The 22,496-nt window shown below is 49.3% G+C and overlaps 1 protein-coding gene across 3 annotated transcripts in view; it reads left to right on the forward strand.

The window, feature by feature from the left end:
• The window catches only part of ILRUN (inflammation and lipid regulator with UBA-like and NBR1-like domains), a 116,556-nt gene extending 105,473 nt beyond the window's left edge, over window positions 1-11,083 (forward strand). For 2 of the 3 annotated variants that reach the window (XM_011729164.3, XM_011729166.3), the window contains one exon: window positions 7,761-11,083. In XM_011729164.3, coding sequence (XP_011727466.1) covers window positions 7,761-7,796 — 36 coding nt within the window. In that variant the 3' untranslated portion in view covers window positions 7,797-11,083. Of the gene's footprint in view, window positions 1-1,751; window positions 2,798-7,760 lie in introns of those variants that run through there. The other variant, XM_071097172.1, reaches the window with a different exon arrangement.
• The last annotated feature ends 11,413 nt before the right edge of the window (window positions 11,084-22,496 follow it).

A 22,496-nucleotide genomic window follows, 5' to 3' on the forward strand; every position in this document is an offset into this window, starting at 1 on the left:
ACCAAATATAGCTGAAAGGAACCAAGAAGGAGAGAGAGAGCTTATTCTCTTCCCTTAATCCACCAGCCATTATGGGAGCTGATGCCTGTCAATTAATTGTAAGACACACAGTGGAGATGATGGCTTGTAAGGAAAGGGTAGTTGACAGAAAGTTACAGGAACTTGAATGAAAATTCTGAGAGAAAGTTGGACCAGCAGCCTCACCCTGTGTCCTAGCAGGGTGGCTACATGACTGGGAACTTGAATAAGCTTCTCTCATGTGGGTGTCCTCCCCAGTGAGACTCTTACTGATTCTTTCTTCCTTTTTAGGAATTTCCTCTACCCTAGGAGATGACCGTGAAAGAGTTCTGTATAACAGCATCCCACTTGGATTCTAGCACACTTGCTATTACATCAGATCTTTGGAGCTAGAATTCTGAATCACAAATAGCTTTTTTCTGAAATCTTTACTAAAAGGGGAAGTCACATTCAGCTAGGATCCTCTACCTCCATGTAGAAACTTTGAATAATGTGTTTTCATTCACAATTATGTTTGAGTTTTATTCTTCACGGTTTTTAAAAAATTTGTAAGGGGAGTAGGGGTGGGTGAAGGCTGTGGAAGTTGCCTTTTGCCGTGGGGGACTTTGGATGGATAGGAGGATGGATGACAGGGAGGATGTATGGAAGGATGAGGGATGGAAGGATGGATGATAGAGGAAGGATGGAGGGATAGATGATGAAGGGTTGGATGAATGGGTGAAGGGAGGATAAATGGGTAGATGAGAAGTTCCCCAACAGGACTGTAGAGATAAGTTAAGAGCAACAGAAAAACTATTACAGAGGCAAATAAAAAAAGTTGTATTTAAAGAGCTTTAAAAATACATTCAGCACACTAATAACTGAGTTAAATGTTTCAGCACAATCAGAAGGCCTGGTTGAACTGAGCTTGCCCTGTCATCAGCCCTTGAGCATAAAAGTAGGGTTTTTTCCTATTCTTTGACTGGTTCTCGCGCTCATTCTCAGACAGTGCATCAAATACATCTTTGAATTTTGGGAGACTGTCACATGAACGTGACTTGAACAGGCCAAGTGTGGTGGCTCACACCTGTAATCCCAGCACTTTTGGGAGGCTGAGGTGAGTGGATCACCTGAGGTCCGGAGTTCTAAACCGGCCTGGCCAACGTGGTAAAATCCCATCTCTATTAAATAAACTACAAAAACTAGCTGGGCATGGTGGTACCTGTAGTCCTGGCTACTTGGGAGGCTGAGGCAGGAGAATTGCTTGAACCCAGGAGGTGGAGGTTGCAGTGAGTCAAGATCACGCCTGTGCACTCCAGCCTGGGCAGGAGAATCACTTACTTGAACCCAGGAGGTGGAGGTTGCAGTGAGTCGATATCGTGCCTGTGCACTCCAGCCTGGGCAACAGAGCGAGACCAATGTTAAATCATCTACAGAAGTCCTTCTCTCATGCTGATGTGGCCCTGCTCTGCCAACCAGCAAGCCTCCCGGAGGTAGTCAGACGGCACTAAGGAAAGGGCCCTGGTTTGTACATTCCTGAGAGAGTGCTCATTGCCCTGCTCATTACTCCAGTACAGACTTAATTTTATTTCTAGTTAATGAGAGACTAATGGGTTTGATCAGGGCCTTGTCAGTTTCTGGCCCTTGCCAGCCAAGCCAGGCCTGTGAGCAGGGCCTCACCACACAATGTTTGCAGTACGCAGTCAGGACAGGACTTAGTACTAAACCCTGTATTCTTCTGTGTTTGTATTCAGTGTACATAACTGATACAAAAGGAGCACTAGGCGGGAGAAGCACTGACCAGGACTGACCCAGGAAATGAGGAGGAGGAGGGTCCTCATGGTGTTATCTGATAATGCCATCAGTATACACCGAGAGAGCATATTATTTCTCAGCCATACAGCAAACGTGCTTGTCTTTTTATTAACCTGTGTGAACCTTCTTATTTATTTAAATCAAATCACAAATAAAAGCAAAATAAAGACAGGTATGTGAAAGTCCTGTGTTGTGGTGATTTATCTAAACAACAAGCTTTCATATAGAGAAAGAGTAACGCAAAAATCTCTCAACAAGACATCCTTTTTTTCATTAGGAATTTCAGCCTTCTTTTTTTTCCTAGAATGTTGAAAAACGGGCTGACTCACCAGTCAGTGTATTTTATAATTCATTCATTCATTTTACTTGAGTCTACTGTGTGCAAGGCAGAAATAAGTATCAGGAACAGCTTCTGTCCTCAGAAGGGCAGCCTACTCTTCTGATAGCACTGCCCTGCCTACTGATGAAAATAGGTGAATGCAGGTTAAAAAAAAAATCTAACTGAAATAGAACGATTGCCTGTTTTTTAGTACTTTGGCATACAGTTAATGTTTTCTATCAGTGATACTTTTTTAGTACTCCTTTTTGGAAAGGTTATTTTGACTTCTGTATAATTTTAGGAAGGACTCTAAGATATTGCAGGTTTACTCTCACATAAGATAAGTGATAACCAAGTCACTGGCTAGGAGTGATTCTTGCTATTCGACAGACACAACTATAAATGATTGTGTAAAACAAATCAGGAGAGACAGTTATTTTTAGGTTTGCTTTGAGGACAGGATTATAAGTACTAGATCTTAAATTTTCCTTTTAGGAGATTGTTAAGGATGAGACTGAGCTCATCTTTGTGTCTCTGAATGTTCTCTAACAATATTTTAGAGCTGAGCACAGTGGCTCATGCCTGTAATTACAGCACTTAGCCAAAGTGGGAAGATGATTTGAGGCCAGGAGTTCAAGACCAGCCTGGGCAACATAGCAAGGACCGCTCCCCCCCTACCCCCCCCAACCAAAAAAAAATTTTTTAATTTTAGGAAATTAGCCAGATAATGGCTTGCAGTAGTTATTATTGCATTGTGGAGATGCAGTTCAGGACTTGGCCCAACTATTGTAATCATTCAGCTGGCCTAAGGCAAAAGTCTGTTTCCCAACACTGGCGAGCAGGAGGTGTTGCTGCCTTAGCTAATGACTGTGGAACTGTGGAGCCTCTGTGCTTTAAGAAGGCTTGTCTGCTCTCTAGCCAAGTTGAACTTAGGTCCCCATGCTCGTTCCTATGATAGCTGGTCAGTGAAAGCTTAGGGAAAGCTGAGGCAAAACAAGCAATACCTCAGCCCCTATGGACCTGAACAGTTTCATATCCCCTAGCACATATAGGGCTGTTCAGTGTAGCCTTTGGAAACCCATTTCTGTGTAAGTAGTGTATGCCCTGAGCAACTAGCCTTTAGACCTGGAGTCAGATACCAGAGTTTTTTTCTGGGTTTGAGTATTTATAGTCTCCATTAGCGTGGATAAATCAGTCTTGCTGCTAGTCCCTATGTGATAGGACATGATTCTTCCTAGAGGGGAGTGACTTTCTGCATCAAGCTCACTGGGAGTTTTTTTGTTTGTTTTTTATTTGTTTGTTTGTTTGTTTGTTTTTTGAGACAGTCTTGCTCTGTCGCCCAGGCTGGAGTGCTGTGGCGCAATCTTGGCTCACCGCAAGCTCCACCTCCTGGGTTCACGCCATTCTCCTGGCTCAGCCTCCCAAGTAGCTGGGACTACAGGTGCCCGCCACCACGCCCGGCTAATTTTTTGTATTTTTTAGTAGAGACAGGGTTTCACCGTGTTAGCCAGGATGGTCTCGATCTCCCAACCTCATGATCCACCCTCCTCGGCCTCCCAAAGTGCTGGGATTACAGGCATGAGCCACCATGCCTGGCCTCACTGGGTTTTATAATCAGGATGATGGCTTCGATTTTTGCTTGAGTCAAAGTTGAATTCAGGGTCCTGTGGTACCATCTAATGCATCTGCCCTTTGATCTGTTTTCCTTATTAGTAGTGGTACAAGTGTAACAGGAGGTATTTCATTGATTCCAGGTTAGCTAAAATATTCGGCATCTGCTTTTACTGCAGATAAAAGTTGAAGAGTTGCTAGGCCCCAGAAGAGAGTGAATGTTACCTGTATTGCCAAATCCTAATTTTAGGCTGGGATTGTCGTTGGCTACCAGAACCCATTATACCAGGTCTTAGAACTCCAGTGGAGGCTGGGCATGGTGGCTCAAGCCTGTAATCTCAGCACTTTGGGAGGCCGAGACGGGTGGATCACGAGGTCGGGAGATCGAGACCATCCTGGCTAACACGGTGAAACCCCGTCTCTACTAAAAATACAAAAAACTAGCCGGGCAAGGTGGCGGGCACCTGTAGTCCCAGCTACTCGGGAGGCTGAGGCAGAAGAATGGCATAAACCCGGGAGGCGGAGCTTGCAGTGAGCTGAGATCGCGCCACAGCACTCCAGCCTGGGCGACAGAGCGAGACTCCGTCTCAAAAAAAAAAAAAAAAAAAAAAAAAAAACTCCAGTGGAATCTGAAACGTGGATGGGCCTCCCATATTGAAAGTACCTCCATCCAGAAGGTACCGCCATGGTCTTCCCACTTGGCCTACTGCCATAGGACTCCCCAGACAAGCTGTTCTTGGAATCTTTGCCAGGTTTTTCCTCTACAGCTGGTGTTATGTTGCCTGTGTTCTGTGATCCACATGAGACACCTATGATCCTGCGTGTGGGGAGTCTAGATTGTAAAATAGGTTCCAAATAGAGTCAGCACCCTCTCTCTTCCTTGAAGTGATGGTAATTAATTTGGGGGTAAGGAAAATAGAGCTTGTTTGTCAAACTATTTTTCTGTTCCAGTTAACAACATCTCTAATACGTAGTTCACTGGGTAAAGGAGAATTAGGTAGCATTTTTCTTCATAAAAGGCATGGAACATCAGTAAATAGAGGATCAACAATAACGATAATCTAAACTAGTTAAATACCACACTGAATGGTCTGAGGGCCAGGGCACTCAAACGGACATCTGAAAATGCACGTGTCTTTATTCCTCTTGCTGCCAGTTGCATAGAACCTGCTTTATTTATCTGTTAAGTGGGAATGTACAACAGCTTTTTGGCAAAGTCATAAACTCCCTTCTTCAAGTATTCTAGACAAATCATAAGGCCAGTACTTGCTTTATAAAGGCCCACATGAAGTGTGTAGAGCTTTGAACTGGAAAGCAGTTACATTTAGGGTAAAGGAGTAAATATTTCATAGGAAACATGCTGTTTGTTTTTTGAGTTTTCTCTTTTCTTTATTAAATGTATTATTTTTTTCCTAACCCTCAGAACCTGTGACTTTGTTTTATTTTTAAAAGAGAAGGTCTTACTCTGTCTCCCAGGCTGAAGTACAGTGGCATGATCATAGCTCACTGCAGCCTCGACCTCCTGGGCTCAAGTGATCCTCCGGCCTCAGCCTCCTGAGTATCTGGGACTCCAGCCATGCGTCACCATGTCCAGCTAACTGAAAAAAAAAAATTGCATGTGGAGATGGAGTCCACACTGTGTTACCCACACTGTTCTCCCAACTCCTCACCTCAAGCAGTTCTCCCGCCTCAGCCTCCCAAAGTGCTGGCATTGTAGACGTAAGCAACCATACCTAGCCAGGTTTTCTTTTTGCGGTGCATTTTTTTTCCTGCACAGAGACCTTTGAGCATTGTATTGGTTCTAACCCTTCAGGGAATTGAAGCTTTTGTTGCTTTTCTTGGGTAGTTCCAGATGAATGGTTGTTGTTGGGAGCTGCTGAGTCAGGGCAGCTTGTTTTAAGCTGCTTTACTTTCTATTAGGTTGGTGAAAAAGTTAGTGCGTTTTTTGCCATTAAAAGTAATGGCAAAAGCCAGACATGGTGGCTCATGCCTGTAATCCCAGCACTTGACTCTGTCTCGAAAAAAATAAAAATAAAAATAATGGCAAAAACTGCAATTACTTTTGCACCAACTTGATACCTCTGATGTATGTTACCCCCCTACTAGGCCTTGCAAAATGGAATCTGAGAGCCCTTTGCTGCCCCAGCCCACGCTTGCTTGAGTGAGTGGATGCTGTGGCTGCTGAGATGGTTGGAGCCATAGCTCATCTGCTAGAGGCATGGTTGGCTCGGGCTGACAGCCATGTGGCATTTTGGCAAATGCCAGCTGCTTCCCTCACCAGTGCTGCTCCCTTAATCAGGTTGCCTCACCTCTCTGAGCTTTGAGACCATACTTGTCTCCTTGGATCTTTGTGAGGGTTAAAGAGAACGTGTTAGGTGCTGCTGTAGCCCCTGGCACGTAGTGGATGCCCCATTGGTGTTGGCCTGTCCGTTCCCCAAATCATCTCCTCAGGATTTTTTGTTTAGTTTAGTGATACCACCAAGCAACTAGAGACGTACTTCTGGTTTTGGGAGGCTTTATATGGAAAAACAGAAAGCAGGGATTGGGGAGGAAGCACACGTCGTGGTCCAGCATGTTCCTGGTTCGTGCAGCTGCTTTTGATGTTGGCATATCTTGGTGTCTCATTCTTATGAGGGGAAGCAAGACTGTGACGCCTCTTCCGCTCAGCCAGGCAGCACAGAAAGTGCCTTTGGCAAGTTGGAATAAACCTTATCCTGTGGCAAGGGAGAGCTAGTTTGGGGAGAAGTAATACTGCAGTCCATCAGATTTGGTTTTGAATCTTGGCTCTGCCTCTTACCACGTGATTTTTTTTAAAAAAAATGAGACAGGATTGGCCGGACACAGTGTCTCACACCTGTAATCCCAGCACTTTGGGAGGCCGACAGAGGCGGATCACAAGGTCAGGAGATCAAGACCATCCTGGCTAATACGGTGAAACCCCGTCTGTACTAAAAATACAAAAGATTAGCTGGGTGTGTTGGCAGGCGCCTGTAGTCCCAGCTACACGGGAGGCTGAGGCAGGAGAATGGTGTGAACCTGGGAGGCGGAGCTTGCAGTGAGCCAAGATCGCACCACTGCACTCCAGCCGGGGCGACAGAGCAAGATTCCGTCTCAAAAAAAAAAAAAAAACTGAGACAGGATTTCGCTCTGTTGCCCAGCCTGGAGTGGTGCAGTTGCGTAATCATGGCTTATTGCAGCTTCGACCTTCCAGGTTCAAGTGATCTTCCCACCTCAGCCTCCCAAGTAGCTGGGACCATAGACATGTGCCACCATGCCTGGCTAATTTTTAAAAAAAATTTTATAGGCATGGGTTCTGACTACATTGTCCAGGCTAGTCTCGAGCTCCTGGGGTCAAGTGATCCTCCTACCTTGGCCTTACGAGGTCCTGGGATTATAGGCGTGAGCCACCGCACTTGGCCTAACCACATGACCTTGAACAAGTCTTAGTCTCTGCAGTAAAATGGGTATCAGTGAAACAGGTGTTATAATACTCACCTGGCTTTTAGGGCAGAGGTGAGGATTAAAGGCAATGTAGGATTAGCCCCTGGTACTGTGCCTGGGACCTAGGTGCTAAATAAATAGTTGCTGTTTCTGTGTTTTTGCTGATATATGTGTTGTTAGCTAGCAGTAGCCTTACATCTGAAGTTAAGGTGCATAGAATGGCATATAAGGATCTTTAGCAGAGTGGTTGAGACACTTTTGTCAAGAAGAAAATAGGAAAGCTTTGTGGCCTGGGTGAAGGAAGGTTGGCATTGACTGATCTACCATCTGAAAGACTGGGGAGTTATCTCTCTTCCGTCCCCTCTCTTTGGATGGTGTGATTCAGTGAGAAACTTAGCAACTTGAAATGTACTGATCTTTGACCTGCTGAGGTTTTGTATGGCAAAGGCCCTCAGGCCTTGTCTGTGAATTGGGGCTTCCTTGTGACTCACTGGGAACCAGAGATTCTTGCACTTGGTTTGGTTGTCAAGTTGCACTGCTATGTCTACCATCACTGACTATCTTCACTCTCTTCCAGGGGCTCCATGGGCCTTACCCCTTCGGCCAGTCTTAAACGGGTGTCAGCAAGAAGAAAAATTAACAAAAGACAGAAGGCCTGACTTTGGGGGGTTAGGGCAAGGGGTTCCTCTGGATTGCAGACCACATCGCACAGACCCCTGGCTCTGACCCCCTCTCATCCCGGAAGAAGAGGAAGAAGCAGAACAGACTAGTTTTGAGTAAACTCAGTATGCATGTGTGAATGCTGAATCACAGGAATGGTGTTGAGGCTACCAAGAAGAAATCCATGCAGCCACTTTGGGTTTTGTTATAGGCATCAGTCTAACAAGTCATTAGGTCACTCGGGAAGGGGGAAAAAGTTTAAAATGGGGGAAAAAAAGCCATCTTTTTAAACAAAAATTATTTTGCCTACAGAGAGGTTGTAGTTTTGAGCACATGTTAATTTTTTTCCCTCTTTCCCCACTTTTCTTTTTTTAAATAAGGGATAACATATTCTTTATAGAATAGTGCTTGCTCTGGAAGAGATTCAGGTGAAAAGTTGGCGTGGCATGTTTGAGGACTCTGCGGATCAGTGCTACAGGAGTACATCTGCCGTGCCACATGACTCCAGAAGTCTCTGACCCCATTTGTTTTTAATGGCGTCAGCCAATGAGTTATCACCCTTTTCCTCCTCTTTTCTCTTAATCTTCTGTTGATTTACACCTTTGACATTTGTATTCATCAACCCTGTGGCTTGTTAGCATCAGAACCTCTCTGAAGACCAAACTTCCCTGTGTGGCCAGGAGAGGAAGCCTTGAGGATAGATCTCGGGTGACGTGGGATTTTCTAAGCCCGAGAGGTGTCCTTCTGCACACCCTTGTAACAATTCAGATTGCTTTTCTTCCATGTTTCTCTTGGCAGAGAGAAATGCCATCATGCTTACTGCTCTTTTGGATTCTTCATGCAGTAGCTTCCCATTTGCTCTGGGAACAGTGCCTCTGTGCTGGTTATACGTATGCACCACGTGTGCACGCACGGGTGTTGGTGCAACTCGCCAGCAGGTGTGCAGCAGGCAAGCTTGAAGGTGGCCCATGCTTCTCTGTTGTCACACAACTCCTTTCCCTGTTTCCCTTCAGTTGTCCTCTGTGATATTTTCACAACCTGTTAGTGGAGGCTGAGCTGTAGAGGTTGGAAAATACAGCCCCAAAAGGGGAATTTGTCATGGGGAAGGGCCAGCCACTGACTACTTGATCTTGGAGACCACATTTAGATGGAAATGAGAGGACCTCCACAGCCCTGCCTCCCTGCCAGGATGCTAGGTTATTGGCTGGGAGGTGGGCAAGTGGCAGCCCAGCTGAAGCAAGAGGCTGATTGGCTGGCTGCTCACTCAGGCAGGTGGCCCCCCTGGCATCCTGTGGATTCTGAGCAGGTTGAGATGTGGATATCTCCATGGGAAGCTTGAACCAGGCTAGAACAGCTGTCTGCCAAAGATACAAGAATATGCAAAGTCCCTCTTCTCTTCTCACCCCCCTCCTTCCCTCAAGTCTTAGTTGGTTTGAGAGCCAGGGATATGGATCCAGGGTGCTGTTGCAGGGTCACCTGCCTGTTACCACACCCCCGTCCAGCTGGGTGGTAGGTGAGGGTATGAGACAGGCAGGGAGACCAGGTGATGAGTGGCTGCAAGGAGTCATATAGCCTGGGTGTGGGTGAGGGTCTGCCTGCCTGTTTCTGTCTGGGTGTCTGAGTTCCAAAAAATGTGTGTTGTTTGTTCCTCCTCATCCTCTTCTGAGACTGTTGTTTTTTTAAAGCTTGATTGTGGGAGAAAAGCTTGTGTGAAATTCCCTCTTCACCTCCCCACTCCCCCCCAAAATAAAAGGGGCATAAACTTTATTCCACTGGAGAAACCCTGGGGGTGGGTGGAGCCAGCCTGCTGAGAAGCGTGGTGCAGCTGGGTCTGGGACTCGACTAGAGCTTACTCTGGAGCACCTACTTCCTGTGTGCATGGGAGTGTTCCATTCCCTAGCAGAGCAGAGGGAAGTCTCTGCCAGGTGCCCGCGCCACAGGCCTCAGGATGGCTTTTTGTCTGAGGGCCTCATTAGGCCCAGACTGCTGCTGCTGGTACCAGTCTCCTGAGACACTGCCTCCCTGGACCCCATGCATGCCCAGCTGTTCTTACTGCTTAGAAGCCTTGAAGCAGCACATCTCCACTGTCCCTGGCAGGATTGTGGGAGGCTTCACAACCCCTGCTTTCCTGACTTCCTCATCTGCCCAACACTGGGTGCCCCTTCCCAGTTTCCCAGCAGGGGCTTCATGGGCCACCATCAGTGGGTCTGGGTCTGCCAGAGTCGTCTTGCTCTTCCTCTTGCTTCTAGGCAACCACACTTGGCAAGTTAAACGTTCCAAGCACCTTGTCTCCCTTCCCAAGAACAAACCATTTATGTGCACATCCTTGGAGGTGAGGTGAGCTCCTTGCAGAGGGCCAGAGTAAGTGCAAGTGATGGAGTGCAGGCAGAGGGGTCCATGGCTTCCCCAGCCCAGGGAGGGTATCAGTAGCTTTCATTCTCTTTCTCCTCACTGGTATGGGTTCAGAGCAATGCCTAGAGCCCCTCTCTGCTCCCCTGCCTAGTGGGGTGGTAGTGGCTACCTCTCAGCCCCAATAGTCCCTGCTCCTCTTAGAATCTTCACCAAGTGGCAGGCCACCTCTGGGCGGGACCACCTGTGTGTGGCACCCAGGAGGTGAGGCAGACACCATGGTTAGGTGTCTGAACCCAGTTGGGGAGACAGAGGGGTTCAGACTTGGGAAGAATCTGTCAGTGTGCATGGAGTGAGGTGTGTGTGTGTGGATGGATGTGCACGTGTGCATGCCTTTTTTCTTTTTGCCATGAGGACAATTGAATTTGGGGCGTTTTTCTACAAGAAGCAGTCAGCCTTCTCTCCCCCATAAGGACTGGCTGTAACCTTAAGCCCATCAAAGTTACTTCCAGCCTGGAGAGAACCTCACCAAACAGCTGGTGTGGCCTGAGGGTGGTCATGGTGGGAAATGGGCATGAGAATAAATACCTCCCCAAATTCAATCTGAGCCCAGCAGGAGAGGATGGTAGGGTTGCCAGGGCTCAGAAGTGCAAGCTGGTTCCCCACCCCACCCCGCCTCACCGCACTTTTCCTTTGTTTCCTTGGGTGAATGCAGGAGCAGCAGTGGCTGCCCTTCCCACCTGGACAGTGGTGTGTGTAGAAAGCCAGCTGGATGTTTGTGGTGGGGCCTCATGGTGCCTAGGAGGAGATAAAGATGAGGAGGTTTTTCCTTATTGTATAAATGAATATTTGTATGATTAAATTAACACACACACCAAAAAAAAAAAAAAACTGTTTTCATGTGTGTTGGTGAGTTTTATTGAACCCTCAAGCCTCCTGTAAACTTGTGTGGCCCCATAATGGCTCCGTGATGGGTACTATTTGGCCTCTGGGCCTTTCCCTTTTGCAGATGGGAAAACTGAGACGCTGAGGTTCATCATATGTTTGGGAAATTAGTCCTGGGTTTATAATGGGATCTCCTGTGCTTTCTGGTGCCCAGTGACCAGGAAGGTAAGGCATCTGCCTCCAAATGACCTGTAGGTCACCAGGGTGCCATGCCTCTGTTGATCACTACTGTATCTCCAGCACAAATAAGTATCAGCCAAGTTAGCACTGATCAGCCAGCAAGCATTGTTTGGTTCCCTGCCCCATGGGCCTGAATGCAAGACTCTTCTTTCTCAGGGAGCACCCTGATACAGAGCCCAGAGTGAAAGAGCCTGGGAGACTGGCCCAGAGACCCCTGGGGTGAGTGCCCTCACCCGTGACAGTGTACCTGCATCCTGCTTCCTTCCAGGTGCCCACAGCTGTTTGTTCTCTGCAGGGGAGCCCACCCCCCACTTCACCTGGGTCTTCTGGCAACTTCAGACCCACTCCTAGGCCTTCCCCAACACCCCCACTGCTGAACAGTTATTTGTTTGGCAGAATCTGTTTGTCTTTGGGGCTGTAACCTGTCAAGGAGTCACTAGGCCCTGGGAGAAAGGAGCTAGTTTGATGGTAGCTCCTGGCCTGAGCCATTCCCACGGGGGCTGGGTGACAGGGAGGGGGCTCTCAGCTGAGTCTGGGAGATGGCAGGGAAGCAATTGCAGTGGTCTGGGCCCAGCCCTTCTGGCAGAGCAAACAGGTACTCTCAAGTCTCCTCTGTGCCTCAGCACAGACTGTATCAGGGTGCTTCCCACCCTGTTCCTGAGAAGGTCCCTCCCTCAGGCTCTTCTCATGCAGGTTCCTGAGAAGGCCACCTGCTTGCTGTGACCCAGCCATTTCCCTGACATCACCTGGTGCCCAGCCCTGTCTGGTTGCCAAGAGGATAGGTACTGAGGGCACTCATGGCAGCCCCAGATTTTGGAAATGGGGAAGGAGCAGGCAAGACTGCTTAGAGATAGGAGAGAATATATGTGAGTTCGGTGGTCAAGGGTGTTCAGAGAATGGATTCTGGCCAGTCAGCGTGACTGAAGATGTATTAGTATAGAAACCAGAACCTGAAACTTAAAAAATACCTATATATATCCTTTTTAGCCCTTAGTTCTGAGACACTGTGATCTGGGGAAATGCTTTCCAATCTTGAATGTGTGAAAATGCGGATTCTGATTTAACAGGTCTTAGGGAAGGGAGCAAGATGCCGCATTTCTAGCAAGTTCTCATGGATGCTGCTGGTCCAACCACACGGGAGGTCCAGCCCCCACCCCACACCCCAAAATCCACCCAGCCTGTGGGATACTAGCCAGGGATATGTTGGCCAGGCCCACTAGGACTTGAAGGAGCCGAAGTCATCGGGAACAGTAATGTTTAAAATGTGAGCAGTGGTTCCCCAGCATTTCCCAGGGTTGATTCAGGCTGTGATTTTTGACTTAATCATGATTTCTGGTGTGCTGCCCTTCTGTCACAAACAACAAATGTCTGAGTATCCACTGTAATTGTGGCAATATTGCCTGACCATTATTGGCCGATTCCTGTTAAACAGTTTATGAATATGAATCACCTAATTTAATCCACAGCCGTCCAGATGAGGCAATCAAGAGCAGATAAGCCTGGTGCTCAGTTTGTGAGCAACTAACATCTCTAAGTGTCTGGAGTCCTGTACAAGTGGCAGTAAAGCTGCCTTGGGGAGCATGGAGTAGACCTTAACTTAGTCCAAGGGTGTCTAGGAGACTTTTCTGAAGAAATGACACTGAAGCTGAGACCTGAAGAATGGGAGGATGGGACAGAGCTGGAGGAAACAGCCTACAGGAAGATGGGAGAGGGCAGTGTACTGGAGAGGCCGAGAGGAGATCAGTGCCTCGGAGAATAGGGGCTTCCCAGTGATTGCCCCAGCCCAGCCTGGGAGAGCTCTGCCACCCTTGCTCCTTGGCACTTCGTTAATTCATTCACTTATTGAACATCATTTATGTGCTAGGCACTATTCCAGGTGCTTGGGATATAGCAGGAACCAAAAAAGAAAGCACCCTGCCGTCATGGAGCTGTGTTCTAGTTGGAGTAGACACACAAGGAACACAAACGTAGTATGTCAGGAGGTGACAGGTACTGTGGAGAAAAAGGATAGGAGTTCTGATGAGGGAGAGAGGATAACTATTTCATACAGGACAGTTGGGGAAGCCTTACCTAACACGCAGAGACTAAGCCTTATGAATACCTGGAGTAGGCAGAGCACCGCAGGTGCAGAGGTCCTGGGTAGGGCCAGGAGATGAGGTCAGAGCGCTGAAGAGGTCAGATTGTGTGGGGTCTTGAGGTGACTGAAGTGGCCGTGGCTTTCATCCTGGGTGAGATGGGAGCCATTGCAGGTTTGTGAGCAGAGGGAGGAGTACATCTGGAATCCCCCTAGCTGCTGTGTTGAGGATAAACTGTGGAGGAAAGGGTAGGTGCAAATAAACTAGTAAGGTGGTTCCTGGGGAGTGACAGCGAAGGAGGTGAGAAGTGGTTGGATCCTCATTACGTTTTGAAAGTGGAGCCAACAGTATTTGCTGATGGGTTAGATGTAGAGGAGCAGAGAGAGAGAGAAACGACCCCTGAGATTTGGGCCCAAGCAACTAAGATCTACTTACTAGATTGACAAGTTACTGTTAGCTAAGAGGCAGGACCACATGGGGAGCAGACTTGAGGGGAGAAATCAGGAATTCTTTTTGGACTTGTTCAGTGTGAGATGCTCAGCAGGCATTCAAGGAAGGGGCCGGGCTGGCAGTGTGGATACACAAGGCTGCAGCTTAGAGGCGGGGTGGGGGAGTCCTCAGAGCGAGATGGAATTTAAAACCTCGGCACTGGTTGAGGTTATCAAAGGAGTGAAACGTTGGACCTTATCTGTTGCTCCCTCAAAGCCTACTTTTTGCCCCAATTCCTTCTGCAAGGATCTTCTCTGACCAAGAAGACCTCTCCTCAGACTCAGAGCTCTGTTGACTGCAGTTGACGTCTCTTCTGTCCTTTTCCTTAGACTCTTGTGCCCCCACCCACTCCCTGCTGGTCACAGCGGAAGGTTATGGAGTGGATGAGGGAATGGATGGTGTCCAGGCCAGGGGTGACCCCATCCAGGAACCAGGCTGCAAGGGCAGGGAGGAGTGGAACCACAGCCCCAGTAGGGCCTAGTTTAATTCCTGTGGTCCTTCCTCCCAAGCTCCAGTCTGGGGCCCTGGAGCCAAATCCTAGAAATTCCTCCTGCTGGGCTGAGGGAGAACCCTGAGAAAAGAGGGGGACTGTGTCTGCCTTGGGGCCTAAGAAAAGAAGCCCTGCAGGGGCCATGTTCACCTGCACCAAGCCCCCGCCCTGGTCAACAATCGAGACACCCTGGATCCCTGATGGCCTGGGGTGCCACGGCTCAGTGCCTCTGAGCAGCCAAGGCATCCCCCTCTGCACCTTATTCCCACCTCAGTCATGGGGCAGTGGGACACAGCAAGGGCCAGGGAGGAATTTCAGCTGAGCTATGAGGAAATCCTTGTCTCAGGCTGTGGCTGCTGATCCACGTTGTGGGAGCATGAGTGGTCCTTGGGGTGCTAGGAACATGGCCGCCTCAGCTGGTGTGGGGGTGTGTTTATGGCCAGCAGAGGGTGCCATGGGGCCCAGACCTCACCTGGAAAGGATGAACACTGCCCTGGCCTGGCCTCCCCTGCAAGGATTTCCCAAATTCCCACCCCTCAAGGGCGAGTGTTGCCTCTGCCCTCCACCCAGGTCGTTGAGCTTCAGTCTGAATCTAGGCTCTGCTGTTTATCAGCCATGTGACTGTGGTCAGTATATGTAGGCTTCAGAACTTCAATGTCCTAATCTGTAAAATGAGGATAGTTTCTACCCCAGAAGTGTCATAAGAATTAAAACCATCCGGCCGGGCGTGGTGGCTCAAGCCTGTAATCCCAGCACTTTGGGAGGCCGAGACGGGCGGATCACGAGGTCAGGAGATCGAGACCATCCTGGCTAACACGGTGAAACCCCGTCTCTACTAAAAAATACAAAAAACTAGCCGGGCGAGGTGGCGGTGCCTATAGTCCCAGCTACTCGGGAGGCTGAGGCAGGAGAATGGCGGGAACCCGGGAGGCGGAGCTTGCAGTGAGCCGAGATCCGGCCACTGCACTCCAGCCTGGGCGACAGAGCGAGACTCCGTCTCAAAAGAAAAAAAAAAAAGAATTAAAACCTGCTTCCTCCCACCTCTCCCCCACACATTTCAGCTTCTTGACAGTTGAGCACACTCTAACCAGGGGGCCCATGGCCATGGAGATGAAAGCTTGGGGTCGGGGATGCCTGCAGAGAGGTGGTGGGTTTGCAGGAGTTGTCAGGGTGGGTTGGGAGGGAATCTCTGTGTTGAACCCCTGCTGGGTCCTGTGATGTACGTCATCCAGGGCTGATGAAGAAACATGTTTCTGATGGGGAGATAGGACCTAGGAGATGGGAAAAGTGAGCACCAATAGGGAATCCAGGCTAAGGGTCCTGTGAGTGAGGCCCACAACGAATATGCCAGGCAGGAGGGTCTGGGAGAGCCAGGCTTTGCCCCAGTGCTTTGGGATGGTAGTCGCCATTGAGAGCATCCCCAAAGATGAGACAGCACTACCTTCCCCAGAGTCCCACAGTCTGTGTGGACCACTCCTAGCCCAGGCTTTCTCTACAACACCTGAGCCATCAGGGAGAGCCAAGGCACCCCAGGGGGAAAAACATCAGTGACTGGTTGGGAAACAGGAACCGACTCCAGCTGGCTCCCATCCCCAGGCTGGGCAGCCAGGGTCTAGTGGGGTCCAATCATAGTGGTGGTGGTTGGGCCTGAGGGGAAGCACCCTTGGCTCTCAGGACTGGTTTGCATGGAGGAGAGGGTGATTTGCATCTTTGAGGAGTTTGCAGCTGTGGGAGGGGAGGGGGCGCTGGGAACCTTTATCCAGGCCTTCAGTCTCCTGCTTCTTTCTGGGTGAGGGGGAGGCGAGGAGCACACCCTGCTGCTGGCCAGTCCCTACTTTACTTCATGTAAGGAGCACAGCTGGGTCCTAGAGCCACTGTCTTGAGATTCAGGCTCTGTCTTGTGTAGAACATGTGGATTCAGAGCACAGAAGCCTCCACATTACCTGCACATGCACACAACCATTCACAAGCATGTAATCCAGCATACCTGTGCAGTTCCGTGCACTGCTCACATGGGGACATAGGCACATGCAATACATGTGCATCCACATACTGACACCCAGGTGCACACTCATTACTGTTACCTTAGTTCATATGCAGACACATCACACCCACAGGGTCACATAATCTCACACCAACCACACACAAGCTTACACATTCACATTCACACTGTAGAGTCATTTTAAAATTGTTTTTCCATAAGTCAGGCATAGTTTACATTCTTTCTATTCCATCTTCACAACCTCCAGAAGTAAGAACTAATTTTTCCTTGTGATTGAGGTATAATTTACATACAGTAAAGAACACAGAACTTACAGGCTCAGCGTGATGACTTCTCTCCTATGCACGCCCTGCATAACCATTGCCCAGGTCAAGATCTAGAGCATCTAGAGCATGCCAGAGCCCCAGCAGCTCCTGAGTGTGCCCTCCTGGTCAACAGCTCACACAAGAGGAGCTGTTATTCTGATAAGGTAAGTGCCACGGTTATTCCCATTTATTAGGTTAGAAAAACTGATGCTCAGCCCCGTGGTCACCCACTAAGTGGCCAGACTGAAGCTCTCTGACTTCAGACCACTACATAACATAAATATCCAGTAAATACCTCACAGTAATAGAGGACCACGATCACAAAGACTTGGAAAAGCAACCTTTGTTTTTTCTACAAAGAAAGCAGCAGAGAAAATTTAAGCTTTGTAGAGTGTTGCGAACCTTGGAATCAAAACACAGGTTCCATTCTGTGATAGGAAACAGCACATCACAAAGCATTTTCACACAAGGCTTGTTTATAGTTTTTAGAGCGGGATATTCCATTTTTCCTTATAGGCCTCACTCCTGAGCAAAGATGTCTTGCTAGCTCCTCTCTAAGCAGATTTTCTTTTAGAATTCATAGCTACTTTTGAGTATTTGACAATGAATAGAAACCTAACAGCAGCACCCGTTTTGTCAACTGTGCCCTTCTGAGGGTGCGTATTGGTTCATAAAGGATCAGCAAGGTCTGTGAGCTCAGGGGTTGCAGCTCCTGTCCTGGGGCAGCGGATACAGGACTCGACGGGCACACACAGCACAGTGTGTCCATGGGGATGGGTTATGCGTTCAGGGACACTTCTGCACTAGAAGAAGCCACTCAAGCATTTTCATTGTGCCCTTCACCTGTGGTAACGCTATTGGCGAAGGTTGGTATTTATTTGTTCTGTTAATAAATATATATTGAGGACTTAACCTGCCTTGTGCCCAGTAGTGCACTAGGTGCTGGGGATACAGCAGTGAAACAGACAAAAAAAAAATCCCTGCAGCATGGAGCTGATGTTCAGTAAACCATGGTGAATCAGGGGACGAAAGATGTTAGGGAGAAACAAGAGGAGATAAGAAAAGGGGAGTTGGGAGTGCAACTTTAATTATTTATTTTACCTTTTAAAAAAATAGAGTCAGGGGCTAGTCGTGGTGGCTCATGCCTGTAATCCCAGCACTTTGGGAGGCCAAGGTGGGCAGATCATTTGAGGTCAAGAGTTCAAGACAAGCCTGCCCAACATGGTGAAACCCCATCTCTACTAAAAATAACAAAATTAGCTGAGCATGATGGCACACACCTTTAATTCTAGCTACTCAGGAGGCTGAGGCAGGAGAATCGCTTGAACCCAGGAGGCGGAGGTTGCAGTGAGCTGAGATTGCGCCACTGCACTGCAACCTGGACATTAGAGTAAGACTCCGTCTCAAAAAATAATAAAATTTTAAAAATAAAAACAGAGTTGGGTTCTCACTATGTTGGCCAGATAGCTCTTCAGCTCTTAGCCTCAAGCAATCCTCCCACCTCGGCCTCCCAAAGTGCTGGGATTACAGGAGTGAGCCACCACATCTGGCCAGGAGTGCAACTTTAAATGAGAGGTCAGGGAGGTCCTCACTGAGAAGGTGATGTTTGAGGTGGTGTGTGAAGTAGCCGAGGGGAGCGATCATTGTAGATATCTGGGAGAAGAGCATTTCAGGCAAGAAGAACAGCCAGAACAAAGCAAAATAGGTGTCCGTTGTATTCAGATGCCAACTATGGATTTTGTACACATTCTGGCACCTGTCCTGCCTTTAGTGCTGTGTGACTTTGAAGGAGCCATTCGCCCTCTCTGGGCTGTCTCTTCACCCACATGATGTGAGGTTTAGGTAAAGAGCTTCCCTGTCCACCTGAGCCCTCTCTGTCCTCGCAGGCCTGTCCTTACCAGTGGGGGAGCCTCTGTGGCCATCCCTCCCCAGAGATAGGGAGCCACAGACCACTTCTGTAGTCTGGTCACAGGGCGTGACAGTTCCATAGTAATGCCTCTGGCCTGATCACCCTCACCCCAGGGCCATCACAGCCTCAGTCCAGGGCTCTAACCCAAGGGTGGCAATAAGGAAAACTCTGGCATGGTTTATGGACATTTGAGCATTTTCTTTTTTCTTTTCTGTTTTTTGTTTTTTTTTTTTTTTGAGCTGGAGTCATGCTCTGTCGCCCAGGCTGGAGTGCAATGGCACGATCTTGGCTCACTGCAACCTCTGCCTCCCGGGTTCAAGTGATTCTCCTGCCTCAGCCTCCCAAGTAACTGGGATTACAGGCATGTGCCACCATGCCCAGCTAATTTTTGTATTTTTAGTAGAGACCGCGTTTTGCCATGTTGGCCAGACTGGTCTCAAACTCCTGACCTCGGGTGATCCACCTGCCTCAGCCTGCCAAAGTGCTGGAATTACAGGCATGAGCCACCATGCCCAATCAAGCATTTTCAAATATTGGCTGTGTGTACTTGGGAGGATAAGTAACATTACTGGAGATCTAATTGTGCCTCGTATGTTACATGTTCACCTGCAAATTTATTTTTGAGGGGAATAGTGGATGAGAGCTGAGTCTGGGGTCCCTCTACCTTTCCTGGACACTTAAGTGGGAAGCCTGGGTCATCTCTGGAGGACCTGTCTCCTAAGTACTCTGGACCTCCTCTCAGGGTTGGCTCCATATCTCAGCCACTTCCCTTCCCTTTGTTCAGTTTGCTTCTCAGAAGCCTCTCAAGGAGAAATGGTCACCTAAGACCATCTTGGCAAAGGAGAGGGCAAAGAAGGAGATATTGACAGACCCTCTTGAGTCACTTGGGAATTGCATTCAGCTGCAAGTAGCATGGTCCTGAGTGATAGTGGCTTAGACAAGATAGGGATTTATTTTTCCCTCATTAGATGTAAAGTCTGAGGATATGTACAGGGCTGGCTTCCATCCTTAAGACAGCTACTGCAGCTCCAGACATCACATCCCCATTCCAGACACAGAAGAAAGACTGAATCAGCCCCCTTTGTAAGGAACTGCCTTAGAATCCCCACCTGATGACTTTCATGTATATCCCATGGGCCAGAACTTGGCTACTTGTTCCTTCTATCTGCAAGAAATGCTGTCATCATTATGTCCATAAAAGGAGGCCGGGTGTGGTGGCTGACACCTGTAATCCTAGCATTTGGGAGGCTGAGGAGGAAGGATCACTGGAATCCAGGAGTTTGAGACCAGCGTGGGCAACATAGCAAGACCTCATCCCTAATAAAAATTTAAAAATTAGCGGGACGGGATGACACATGCCTGTAGTACCAGCTACTCAGGAGGCTGAGGCGGGAGGCTCACTGGAGCCCAGGAATTAAGAGGCTGCAGTGAGCCATGATGGTGCCACTGCACTCCAGCCTGAGTAATGGAGCAAGACCCCATTTCTAAAAAAATAAATAATTTTTAAAAACAGAAGAAGAAAACGGATACTGGGGAGGCAACTAGCACTCTCTTCCCTACACATGTGCTGTACTCTTCCATCTCTGATCTTAAAAACTGCATGCTGGACAAATGCCACAAAGAGGAAACTGTTGAGAAAACGAAAACTACTGGAGAAGGGAGGGCCCACTGAGAACCATCCGAGTAACTGACCACCGCTGGTCTTCGCTGGACACCACGAACCACACTGTCCAAACGTTCTTCTCCCCTGTCAGCAACGGCCAGGCCCCCAACTCTGAGGTGCTCAAGGAGGAGCACGAGGTGGCTGTGCTGAGGGCGCCCCACAACCTGATCCCCGCTGTCCACCATGATCCACATCCGCAGCGAGACCTCCGTGCCCGACCGTGTCGCCTGGTCCCTGTTCAACCCCTTCTTCATGAACCCCTGCTGCCTGGGCTTCATAGCATTCACTTACTCCGTGAAGTCTAGGGACAGGAAGATGGTTGGCGGCCTGACTGGGGCCCAGGCCTATGCCTCCACCGCCAAGTGCCTGAACAATGGGGCCCTGATTGCGGACCTCCTCATGAGCATTCTGCTCATCGTCATCCCAGTGTTGATCTTCCAAGCCTATCGATCGATCAGGAGGCATCATCCAGGCCAGGAGCTTTGCCCATGACCTGAATCCCACATACTCCACCTTCCATTCCTTGCCCTGCCCTGGAGCCCAGTCCTGTGTCAGCCCTTTATCTTCACACACTTTTCTACAATGGCATTCAATAAAGTGCACGTGTTTCTGGTGAAAAAAAAAGCCTGCATGCTGGCCGGGCACCGTGGCTCATGCCTGTAATCCCAGCACTTTGGGAGGCCGAGGCAGGTGGATCGCCTGAGGTCGGGAGTTCATGACCAGCCTGACCAATATGGAGAAACCCCATCTCTACTAAAAATACAAAATTAGCCGGCCTTGGTGGTGCATGCCTGTAATCCCAGCTACTCGGGAGGATGAGGTAGAATAGCTTCAACCCGGGAGACGGAGGTTGCAATGAGCTGAGATCGCGCCATTGCACTCCAGCCTGGGCAACTGAGCGAGACTTGAGACTCCGTCTCAAACAAACAAACAAAAACAAAACTCATGCTGTTTTCTCCACCTCTGGGGCCTTCCACCCTCAACCCACCCCAGCTAGGTAAGGAGCCGGCAGCTCATTATCTAACCTGCTGGGGTTGCCAGTAACAGAAACTCGCCAGGGTTGCTCAGGTAAAAGGAGGAGGGTGGAGAACTCAGAACACCAACGCATTGTATCCTTCAGAGGGGGGCGGAGGGGTGGGGCCTTGCTACCGCCCCCACCCCCCACTCAGCAGGGACTGGAAGCAAGTGTGGATTCTCTGGGAAGCTGACTTGAGGGGCAGCACTGCCCACAGCTGGAGACAACAGCGAACAAGCCAGGCCTAGTCCCTGCCCCCAGGGTGCTGACATTCTGATGGGGGAGAGACAGGCAGCACACAGACCAAACCTAAAGATCGTTTCAGGCTCTTGGTGCCAAGAAGATGAACAGCTTAGCGTGGGAGAGAGAAAGCAGGTGTCTAGGGAGCACCAGGCGCGCCGCCAGCACTCGGGAAATGTGTACTGAAGGCAGCCCTCAGGAAGGGGGCCCGGAACCCAGGGCTGTAGACCCTCACGGCGCAGGGGAGGAGCCCTCAGATCACAGCTCCGATGGAACACTCCAGATGTCAGGGACCGAGGCCCTCAGCCTGGGGCCTCACCCAGACCTGGAGAAGGGAGGAGAGATCCTAGGCTCTGGGGGAGTCCTGCCCTAGTCCTGCCCTAGTACCGGGATTTCTCAGAGGAGCTGCTGGGTCCAGAGACCCAGCAAATGCCAAGAGTCCAGGACTGTGGCCCCCTTCACAGTTTTCCCTAGTGGTCTGGGTGGGCCCTGGGTGTGCAGATGAGTGGTAAACTCCAAGATCTACTGGGGAAGGCAGGTAGGGCCCCCCCTCAACATTCCGTGCCCAGGACAGGCCCTCCAGGCAGCTGCCTGGGCTTGGAGGGAAACCAGCCCTAACCCCAAACCGATGATGTGGGACGAGCAACCCTTTCACCACCAGGGCACAGCCGCTATGCCCTGAGCATCCTTCTTGGTGGAGAAAGACGCCCAGGGTGCTGAGGAAGAAAGGACGCTGGCCGGCTCCCCAAATTCTCCTTCTGCAAGTCCTGCAGCTCCCGACCTTGTCTCTGGACACAGTACCTCGAGGCCCTTAGGAAGATGGAATGAACTCACTGTTGAAGGTGTTGATGCTGTTATCACGAATTAATGCCTCACCTCCACAGGCCATGCGTGTTCTCAGGCAGGAGCTCCCTGGAGCTTCACACGGACAGTCTATAGAGAATGCTCATCCCCACCTGACCCTTGAGAAGACTGAGACTCAGACGGGAGG

Source organism: Macaca nemestrina, chromosome 5 (assembly GCF_043159975.1).
Source record: "Macaca nemestrina isolate mMacNem1 chromosome 5, mMacNem.hap1, whole genome shotgun sequence".
Classification (NCBI taxonomy): Eukaryota; Metazoa; Chordata; class Mammalia; order Primates; family Cercopithecidae; genus Macaca; species Macaca nemestrina.